Source organism: Vigna umbellata, chromosome 3 (assembly GCF_029865625.1).
Source record: "Vigna umbellata cultivar VRB3 chromosome 3, Vumbellata_1.0, whole genome shotgun sequence".
Taxonomy (NCBI): domain Eukaryota; kingdom Viridiplantae; phylum Streptophyta; class Magnoliopsida; order Fabales; family Fabaceae; genus Vigna; species Vigna umbellata.
The window spans coordinates 18278418-18290347 of NC_142167.1; the positions used below are offsets into that span (position 1 = coordinate 18278418).

General features: G+C 32.9%; 1 protein-coding gene across 1 annotated transcript; it reads left to right on the forward strand.

Annotated features, from left to right (window-relative positions):
• Positions 1-1550: 1550 nt before the first annotated feature.
• On the forward strand, positions 1551-8719 carry LOC124833774 (pumilio homolog 2-like). The gene is made up of 9 exons (XM_047308314.2): positions 1551-2760; positions 4240-5768; positions 5848-5989; positions 6232-6339; positions 6466-6678; positions 6758-6868; positions 7412-7606; positions 7959-8133; positions 8225-8719. Exons 1-9 carry the CDS (start codon positions 2116-2118, stop codon positions 8260-8262), a joined length of 3156 nt encoding a protein of 1051 aa, XP_047164270.2. The 5' UTR covers positions 1551-2115; the 3' UTR covers positions 8263-8719.
• The last annotated feature ends 3211 nt before the right edge of the window (positions 8720-11930 follow it).

Sequence of the window (11930 nt, forward strand, 5' to 3'; positions counted from 1 at the left end):
TAGACATTATTTAAACTTTAATAATAATCTATATTATTATACAAAGAAGATTAATTTTTTTTCCCATATTATTTTTAATTTTACTCTTACTTTTTTAAAATTTAACTTTTTGATTTAATAATTTTTTAAATTGAATAAAAATTATCTATGATTAAAATATAAAAGTTATTTATATATTTTTAATTATAATTTCATTATTTTTTATTATCATAAAAAAATAATAGACATGCGTTTTCATAATAATAATAATAATTATTATTATTAATAATAGTTAATAGTTATTAATAATAATCTTACTAATAATAATTAATTTAATAATAATATAAAATAATAATATGATCATAAATAGAAATAATATTAATTGTGAAATAAAAAATATTAAAAAAATCAATACTTATAATTACTGTTAATAATTAATAATGATAATAAGTATTATTATTATCATTATTAATCAATAATAATCATTATAAAAATAAAAATAATATTAGTGATAATAATATTGATAATAAAATATTTTATTATTTTAACTATAGAATAAAATTGTAATCTAAAAATTTTATCTATTAAAATATTTTATTTTACTATCATATTCATAAAATCATTTACAAACTTTATCTTTAAATTATTTAACTTTTATCTATGTATCATTTAAAAACATACAATTTTCTATCTGTCCTCTCAAATTCATCATTCAATTTATCTCAAATCTATAAAAAAAAAAGCAATATATTTTATTTTTTATTTCTACAACCACTCAACACTAATAGAATAATATTTTTATTTATAAGAAACATTGAATAAAAAAACAAAAATATTAGTCTTTTATTAACTGTTGAATAGATAGTAAAGAAAAATAAAAAGAATACATGTAGCATTTTCCGCCGCTAAAAGTGAGTAACATTTTGATAACATGGAAAAGACTCTGAATGCTACTTTTAGTAACCTCTGTTTCGATGTAAACTAGGTTATTTGTACATGAATTTAGTATTTGAAAGTAAATCTGAAGAACAAAAGTGTTTGATAAACCAATAACTGGACTTATTAGTACTTACTAACAGGTGTTTGGAATATAGTAGGAAGACTCAAACATGCTTAAAAACCAAACAGTGTCGTTAGTTCCATTGCATGTAAAGCAGGAAAGAGGAGTGTTAGAAGTAATATATGTTACAGAGGAAAGTAAGAATGTGAAAATTAAAATGATGATACTACTCTTAATAACACATATTGAAAGAGTTTAACTGAAGTGAAGAAATAGGGGTAAGTGGTTCGAAATTTACTGTATTTTGGGCTATATTTTACTGATGCAGAGAATCTAATACACTAACGTGTCAGTGTGTGAAAGCTTCTGGTATGGGAACAGGAGCAAAAAACAAATAAACACCATTTCTCTTTCTTTTGGCAATGGCATTAGTCGGTTATCACTTGGTCAATTACCCCTAATGTTTAGGAAATACATAAATTATATTCTGGATATTTCTCAGATTCACAAATAAATGGAAACTTTATAACTTAAAATACAAAAGCAAAAAAGCAAAAAATAGAAATATTTAGTTTGGTTTGGCTTTGCTTTGCTCCTATCATCAACTGTATTTAATCCTCCTCTAAATGGAACAAAACCCTAAGGGTTCTTGTAAGAACCAATAGCCGCCGGATTGATTTCTCTCGCTGTTTCCTCTCTTGATCTCACTGGACCATTTCCCACTACTTCTTATCTATTCTCTCCTGTTCTTTCACACCTTTCTTTTATCTTTTCTGTATATACTATCCACTGGGGAAACATGTTCCTTTAGGAATTTCTTGTCTATAATTATGGAAACTAGTTACGGAGAACATAGAGTGAATTTTGCAGTCTGTTTTTGTGTTTGATTATTGGGTTTCAGCTTTCGGTGCAGTTTTAACAGAAAGCTTGATTTTTTTTCTTTTTCCCATTTCTTCCCAGTAACTGACAGTTATAATTGTGTGAAGTTGTTAATATGGAGCGTGGCGGCTTACGGTATGCGGTGGAGAACGTGTGAGTTTTTGGGTTTTCTTAAGTTAGGGTTTGATTTCTGGTGGTGGGTTGTGTTATAGTTTAGCTGTGCGATGAGGTTGGTGATCATGTTGGGACTTTGAAAAATGTTGTCTGAATTGGAAAGAAGACCGATGCTGGGTAGTAACGAGGGTTCGTTTGGAGATGACCTGGAGAAGGAGATAGGGATGTTGCTTCGTGAGCAACGCCGACAAGAGGCTGATGATCGTGAGAGAGAGCTTAATATATTTAGGAGTGGATCAGCGCCTCCAACCGTGGAGGGTTCTTTAAGTGCTGTGGGAGGGTTGTTTGGTGGTGCTGGTGTTGCCGGTGCTGCTGGTGGTGCTGGTGCCTTTTCGGAGTTTCATGGGGCCAAGGATGTGAATGGGATTGTTTCCGAGGAAGAACTAAGGTCTGATCCAGCTTATCTTACATACTATTACTCCAATGTGAATTTGAATCCTAGGCTGCCACCTCCTTTGCTGTCAAAGGAGGATTGGAGGTTTCAACAAAGACTTAAAGGTGGTTCGTCAGTTGTGGGTGGAATCGGAGATAGGAGGAAAGTGAACAGGGCTGACGATACTGGTGGTAGATCCTTCTTTTCTACACCCCCGGGTTTTAACATGAGGAAACAAGAGAGTGAAGTGGATAATGAAAAAACAAGAGGTACTGCAGAGTGGGGTGGTGATGGACTCATTGGTTTGCCTGGAATAGGGCTGAGCAAACAAAAGAGTTTTGCAGAAATTTTCCAGGTGGCTTGCTTCTTCTGCCATTGGTTGACTAATTGATTCCGTGTTGCATCTGTTTCTATTTTCTGGATTTTGTAATTTTGGTATTTTGAGTTATCATCTTTGACATGTGATTAATTGATGCCTTGTTGTGAGGTTAGGTATAATCTCTGATAGTTTATTTTATGCTGAGTATAAATTTTTATATTCTGATGTGTGGTATTGTTTACAAGTTCTGATTAATGATTGTAATTTTTGAGGGAAGCCAAGTTTGATGAAGGGAATGCTAAATGATGACATGCTCCGGTCTTTGGATTTTAGTTCCTATTTCATTATTTATAGTGCTTATTGTGATGGAAGATGACGGCATAACACTGTGAATTCATAAAAAAAAATATTTCAGAGTTCTGACAATCCTTTATCATTGTTATCCTTTTAGTTGTATACTGGTTCTAATTATTTGAACTGATTGTTTAGCCACATCTGGTTGACTTGTTGCTTTCACCAATACATTTTTTAGGCACATTATAGCCTCTTGAACCACATTTGTGTTTAGTTTTCTAATGTTCAGCTGTGGACATGTATGTCATAAGGCATGCTGTATTGCATAGACTGTGTATCTCTGTACTGTAAACTGTAGTACTATATTGTCAACTGTAGCATGTTCGGTGTTGACATACCTTACAGTCTCCAGCCAGTTTATCACATGATGACATCATTACCATTAAAATTCTATAAAATATATTAAAATAGATTTTAATCAAAGTGACAGTCAGATTTTCAGTTGCAAAGGATTCATCATCAGCCTGTTAGTGCAGCTAACAGATTATGTAACTGCATTACCTATATCTGTTTTTGTTACAACCAAATTTGTGGAAAGTCTTTGTTGCTAAACTTTGTTCTATGAGCCCTTCTTTTCTCTGACAGTTACAGTTTCGTGCTCAAGCTTGACTTACACCCATTAATTTTGATAGATCGTTATATGATGCAGAGTATTTAGTGACTCGTGTTGATTTTGATCTTGCATTTTGAATTTTTTTGCTATAACTTTGAATTTATCTTATATTCAGATAATTATTTGCATGCCTTTGCATTTAAAGAGTTTTTGTGTCATAGCTTTTGTTTTTCTTGGTAATATCAATTCTTGACATTTCTGTATTGAATTCATATTATATTTGTTTTGACCACTTTCTTGGATTTCTTTATTTTCATATGCTTCTTTCTTCTGCCCGTACCCAGAGTATTTACATGACTTGTGTTGATTTTCATCTCGTAGTCTGTGATTTTTGCTATAACTTTGATTATTTTGTATATGCTGATAATTATTTGTATTTCTTGGCATTTTAAAAGTTTGTGTAATAATATTTGTTTCTCTGGCTAATATCAATTGTTGACATTTCTGTATTGAATTTAAATTATATTTTCTATGATCCCTTTCTTGGGTTTCTTTATTTTCATATCCTTTTTTCTTCTGCTCGTCATTTAAAAAGAGTAACTGTGCAGGATGATTTGGTACGTAATACCTCTGTTACGGGCCCTCCTTCTCGTCCAGCCAGTCGTAATGCATTTGATGACAATGATATCATTAGTTCTGCTGAAGCGGAGTTGCCTCACGTACGCCGGGAGTCTACGACCACAGATGCACCAAGGCCAGGAACGAATGTTCAAGGATCATCTGCTTCCCAAAATACTGGTCTGCCAGCTTCATATTCTTATGCTGCTGCAGTGGGGTCTTCCTTATCGCGAAGCACTACTCCTGATCCACAGCACGTTGCTAGGGCTCCCAGTCCCTGCATCACACCTATTGGTGGTGGCAGAGCCAATGCTTCTGACAAGAGAGGTGTTTCCAGTCCAGATGGATTTGATGGTGTTTCATCTGGAATCAATGGGTCATCAGATCTTATGGCAGCATTGTCAGCGATGAATTTGTCAGCAGATGACATGTTAGATGGTGATAATCATTTGCCATCACAGGTTGAATCAGATGTTGATAATCACCGGAGATATCTTTTTGGTAGGCAAGGAGGTCAAGATCATGGGAAGCAACATGCTTATTTAAAGAAATCTGAATCAGCTCACTTTCAAAATTCAAGTAAGAGCAGGAGCGTATCTGATCCTAATCCTAACAATGCATCCTTGGACAGGCAGGTTGAGCTACAAAAGTCTAATGTTCCTTCCAATAACTCATATTTCAAAGGATCACCTACCTCCCATTTTAGTAGAGGAGGTAGTTTGCCTCCTCAGTACCAGCCTTTAGATGGTACAAATTCGTCATTTAGTAACTACGGTATGAGTGGATATGCTGGAAATCCAGCATTGGCATCCTTGATGACTAATCAACTGGGCACTGGTAATCTGCCTCCATTGTTTGAAACGGTTGCTGCAGCATCGGCAATGGCAGTCCCCGGAATGGACACGAGAATTCTTGGAAGTGGTTTGGCTTCTGGAGCTACTGCTCCATCTGATGTGCACAATCTTGGTAGGATGGGAAATCAAATTCCAGGCACTGCTCTCCAGGCCCCTTTTGTTGATCCCATGTATTATCAGTACCTGAGAACATCTGAGTATGCAGCACAACTTGGTGCTCTTAGTGACCCCTCTGTCGACAGGACCTACTTAGGTAATTCATACATGAACTTACTTGAGCTTCAGAAAGCTTATCTTGGGTCTATTCTCTCACCTCAGAAATCTCAATACAATGTACCACTGGGTGGTAAATCAGGAAGCTCCACTCCTCATGGTTATTATGGAAATCCTGCATATGGTGTTGGGTTGTCTTATCCAGGAAGTCCAATGGCAAACTCTGTTGTGTCGACTTCTCCAGTAGGACCTGGAAGTCCTGTTAGGCACAATGAACTGAATATGCGTTTTGCTTCTGGAATGAGGAATTTAGCTGGGGTAATGGGACCTTGGCATGTAGATACTGGGAACATTGATGAAAGTTTTGCTTCTTCTCTGTTGGAGGAGTTTAAAAGCAACAAAACAAAGTGTTTTGAGCTTTCTGAAATTGCTGGTCACGTTGTTGAATTCAGGTATTTTTTTCCTATTGATCTTATTCTTATGCTTCCATCCCGAAAATAATAATGTTGATTGCTCTATTATCATTGACAGTGCTGATCAATATGGGAGCCGATTTATTCAACAAAAGCTTGAAACAGCTAATACTGAAGAAAAAAACATGGTTTATCAGGAAATCATGCCACATGCCCTTGCTTTGATGACTGATGTCTTTGGTAATTATGTGGTTCAAAAGGTAATCGTTAATCTTTTAATTTGTTATTGTCTTTGATGAATGTTTTTTGAGTAATGGTTTGTAAATGATAGAAAAGCTGTTTTTATGATGTCTATCTGACACCTAGTGTAATGTTTTTCAGATTACCTTCTTTGTATCTATGATGTAAGAACTCATTTAGATACATGAATGGGCTGAGGGAAATGAATCTCTTAAGCATTTTTCTCATAACTAAAAGTGTAGTACTGTATGCTATATTGCAGTTTTTTGAGCATGGACTTGCAGCCCAGAGAAGAGAATTGGCCAACAAACTTCTTGGGCATGTTCTGACACTGAGCCTTCAAATGTATGGTTGCCGAGTCATCCAGAAGGTATGGACAATGAAAGGTGGCATTTAGTCTACGCGTATATGTTTGTCTATCTAATTTTCTGAGTGTGTTATAATTGTTTTTGTTCAATTATCAATTTTGTTTGTTCAATTATGTATCCCTGTTTAGGCCATCGAAGTTGTTGATCTGGACCAGAAGATAGAGATGGTGCAAGAGCTTGATGGTAATGTCATGCGCTGTGTACGTGATCAGAATGGTAACCATGTCATTCAGAAGTGTATTGAATGCGTCCCTGAAGATGCAATCCATTTTATTGTCTCAACTTTCTTTGATCAAGTCGTTACGCTCTCAACCCATCCATATGGTTGCCGTGTGATACAGGTTAGGCCTCTTCACTGGTTACGTCACTCTTGTTTGTATCTAAGATCATTTGTCATATAAGATGCCTTTTATGCAACAGAGAGTACTGGAGCACTGCAAAGATCCTACAACACAGCAGAAAGTTATGGACGAAATTTTAGGGGCAGTTAGTATGTTAGCTCAGGACCAGTATGGCAACTACGTTGTTCAGGTTTATACTTTTTTTCTTTTTTTTAGACAGGTTGGCTTCTTGTTGTCATGGTTACTTGAAGTGTATTTTTATGGCTCTCATGATTGTTTGGTTTACTTTAGCATGCTCTGACCCTTGGCTGCAAGTCTGATAGTTGAAATAGTATATGACCTTTGACTGTAGTCCCAAAAATTGTAATTTCCTTGGGCAGGCTTCTTACCTTTGCCTACAGTGTTGTGATCAATAGGTTTTACAATGAACCTTTTTAACCAGAAACTTTTTGCTTTTTCTTGTTTATGATTATCAACCTAATTTTATGTGTATTTTTTTCGAATAACACATCAGTGACAATTGTTTTCACTTATAATTCTTTGTTTGTGAAACTGTGACTTTATTTAATAGCTTCTTGCCCTGCTTATTTATGTTTCTGAAATGCCGTGAAGGTTGGTTCTTTTTCACATGTGATAGAGGCTTTCTGTCCATAATACTTCTTCTCTAGTGTAACAATTTAGCATGTATATGGGTTGATTTCTTGCTTATGATTTCTTCCCTCCCTGAAAACAGCATGTTCTGGAGCATGGGAAGCCTCATGAGCGCTCTTCTATAATAAAGGAATTAGCAGGCAAGATTGTTCAGATGAGTCAACAGAAGTTTGCGTCCAATGTTGTGGAGAAATGTTTGACCTTTGGAGGTCCTTCTGAGCGCCAATTACTAGTACACGAGATGCTTGGCTCCACAGATGAAAATGAGCCTCTTCAGGTTTGTTGAACTTTCTCTTTCTTATATATCCCTCTACCACTATTTGATGCAAAATTATAAGGCAATGCCAATGCATCCTGTTAGGCCAGTGTAGCCTACTTTTAGGTTCAATACCATGATAAGTGATCAGAAATTATTTTCATGATTTTTAGTGCAATTGCATGAACTTGGCTCACGACATCTGTAGACCTTTTTTCTATTCAACGTCTCCTTAATGTGATCGAACAGAAAAGTTTTCACATTTCCAGTCTTGGACTTTGGTCACATAACTGCTTCTGTTCTGGGACAAGGCAGTTTATATCTGCTCAATAATTCTTTCAGTAAAATTGTAATGATATTGTTCTATGTACAGGCCATGATGAAAGATCAGTTTGCAAATTACGTTGTACAAAAGGTGCTGGAAACGTGTGATGATCAGCAGCGCGAACTGATTCTTTCACGAATTAAGGTTCATTTAAATGCATTGAAGAAGTACACCTATGGGAAGCACATCGTTGCACGTGTAGAGAAACTTGTTGCTGCTGGAGGTACCATGTGATTCCTTCGTATATTTGTATTTTACGTTTCATCCAAAATGTTAGATAGTTTATGAAAGGTTACGTGTATAATTTGTTGCAGAAAGGAGAATTGCAGCTCAGTCTCCCCAACCTGTTTAGGTGGCTTAGAAAAATAATATTGTACAGCTAACTGAGGCTAGTGTGAGCTGCTGCTGCTGCTTCTTGTTCTTGTTCCTTTTTCCAAATGAAGAGGTTATGGTTCCTATCTATGAAGATGGGTTGTAGCCAGTTGGAAATAAAGTTGTCGGTTGTACTGCAGAACTGTACATTTTGTAGCTTTAAGTCTATACAAAGAATTTAAGGTGAGACGAGGCTCATGACCTGAGGCCCCTGCAGAGGAGATAAAATGAAATTATGACTATACAAGCCTTTTTATGGTGTAAAGATTATAAGATGGTGAGGTAGTTTATAAGTTGACGTGACTGTACAAAATCATGCCATGTGGAGACCTGTTCTTGTGTAGACGAGGACAGCTTTTTTCCTTCTCTCTTTTAGTTATGTATGGTTATTCACTTTCTTTTCCCTTTCAAGGAGTATAGTTTTTCTTCAAACTTTACCTTTCTCTTTTCTCCTCTCATTTCGATGATCACTCCTCACTCTTTATGTTTTTACTCAATCACGTCCAAAATGGGAAAAGAAACGAGCACTTGCATAAAGGATCTCCAAAAGTAGGATAAACATCCGCATGATAGGAGTGCTACAAAGTGATTATAAAATTGTCGAATGTACTTTTAAAAACTTTTAAGTTCGTTTTCAACTTTCCTGGCGTAAGTTTTGTCCCTTTTAAGCTGATTTTAAGCCAAAGGATAAAATTCAAGTCTTTATTCACTTTCTTTTGTTATAAGTTTTCTATAAAAAACGTAGAGCTAAACTAAATAAAGTTTTAGTTTTAAAAGAACACGTCGAAAGTATTGTAAGGTATGACTTTAAGGTTGCTTGGTTTGAACGTGGCATGTTTAGTGTATTTTGTGTTGACCTTCATTCGGCTATCTAATTAAATTTAAAATGTAATCAAGATATTTAATTTAAAACAGTTAATTAAAATTAATTTTAGTTTTTGTAAAAATAGATTGAAACATGATGATTGTAAAACCCATATACATTAATAATGTAGGTGGAGAAAGTGTTGGATGTGGTTACCTTGGAAGATTGTACTCGACCGTAGATCTTGTGTTGATGGAAGATTTAAGATAGATTGGTTTGAGTAGAATATATTTGATGGTATGAGATTAAAAGTTGGTATCCTATTCCCTTTCAGTAAAAGATTTGAAATTATATGTGCGAGGTATTTTTATTTGTGGCAGTTGCATCTTCCACGCATCATCAAATAAACAACGTTATCTACTACTTTTTATTTATTTATTTATTTCAGATTTGATTAGTTTTATAATGGCCATACTTGGTGGCATTGCGCATACAATAATGCAAGTCTTTCACACTGACTAACCACTCATTGTTTTCCACGCATTTCCTTCATCACCCTCAAAATATTTATATATTAATTAATGTCTCAAATAAATTGTTGCAATAATATTTTATACTAAGAAGGGTCTTGAAAATTCATTACAATATGCTAAGACAATTTTAATTTAATTTAACCTATTAATAATTAACCTTTTAATTTGTTAACGTGTAAAAAAGTAATGTTTTTCGTTCAATGATTAAGGAACAAATATAAACCGCCTTTATTTACACATAATATAATTTTTACATGCATAACTGATAAAAGTGTTAAGTTTTAAAATAAATGACGATAATTTTAACATTCCACAAAAATTATATTGTTATGCTTTTAAATTAAAGTATAAAAGTTAAATAATTGTATTTTCAAAATTAAGGAGATCGATTGGATGTATTATTAGGGTTAAATATGTTTTTAGTTTCTAAACTATTGGTCGTTTCTGGTTTTCGTCCCTCTTTCAAAGTAAGGTACAATTCGGTCCCCATTCTTTTCGAAACGTTCGTTTTAGTCCTCGTAATTTTGGTTTTAGTCCTCATTTCTTGCTAAATGAGGATCAAAATTTTAAACAGTGTTTAGTTTTCGATGACTAAAACGAACGTTTCGAAAAGAATGAGGACCAGAGTTTACTTTGGAAGAAGGACGAAAACCAAAAACGGCCAATAGTTTAGGGACTAAAAACATATTTAACCCGTATTATTAATACAAAGATATTAGATTGAAAAATAATAAAGGTTAGACAATAAAAGGAGTAACGATGCTGATAAATTATTAAAAAGTATGAGTGTGCATTTTCTTAAGAAAACCATTCTATTTTTAAAATAATTCATACATAACATTCAGTAAGTTCTTTAAATATTCTTATCGAATTACTAGTACATACATCGTGATGAAAGAAAGTAAGTCAATTCGTATGTAAAATTCGTAATGAATACTAAATAAAATTTTTAATTAATACTTGTATATAATAAATATGAATATTTTATTTGTTGATGGAAAGAAAATAAATATTATGGTACAATACCGTTTATACTTATTATTTTTATATTATTTTCTAGATAATAATTATTAATTATTTTTGTTTTAATATTTTTTTCAAAACAAATAATCAAAATAAATTTATTAGTAAGAAAAATATTAATTATTAAATAATTATTTAAAATTTAATTTCGTATATTTCTTTTTTATTTAAGTTATAAAATTAAAATTATTTTTTAAAAATTAATCTTTTAAAATATATATTTTAATACAACTCATTTAAATTTATATCATATTAATATTTTAACGAATAATTGAATTTAAATTTTACTTTAAATGGTTTGAAAATACACACTAACTAAGTAAAGGATTTTTTAAAATAATATTAAACAGCAATAGCTATTTTAATATTTATTATATAAATATTTATTTATTATATATATATATATATATATATATATATATATATATATATATATATATATATATATATATATATATATATAGGTAAGGTTTAACAAGATTGAATTTGTCTAGTTACCTTCTGCGTAAAAGGCGGCATAGGCTGTCCTAGTCGTGTTCCATGAATCTCAATCATCACGGTCCATTTCATCATAGAAAAAAGCGCGTTCTGAAAAAATAAAACCAATCACCGCAGTTTCATTATAGAAAAAAGCACGTCTGAAAAAAAATCGAAACCAATCACACCGTCCGTTGAATCACCCTTCCAGCTGTTTGCCACCACGCTTTTGGAAACTTTACGCATTCTCATTCTCATTTGCCATGAAAGAAAAAAAAGTTCATAAACCTACTTACTTTCTTGACGTGACATGCTCTCACCAACAGCACAAAATTTTGCTGCGCAAATGCCCTTTTCTATTTATTAAGAAAAGGAAAATAAAAATATTTATTACATTAATTTAGTTACCATTATTATCATAAATACATGGATGCATAATTAAATAATTTAGTTATTATAGTAATTTACTTTGTATGTTAAATATTTATTGAAAGCCCTTGTTATCATGTTGAGGAGACACATTATTTGTTAAAATCCTAGGCAGTTACTATATAATTTAAATACGTTGATTAATATTTAAATTTGTTTTGGTAGATATTTTGTTGGTAGATATTTTGTGGTGAATTTGAAGAATTTTGGTTCTTAGTTGAATATTTAGTTAATAATTATCACTATTGAGTATTTAGAAGTGTGAGTCGGAACATACTTGGCTTTCGGTTTTGTATTTATAATTTACCTGATGGATCCTGAGCTGATACAAGTCCAATAAAATATAAACAGAATAAAATATAAATAGATTATCTGAAAATC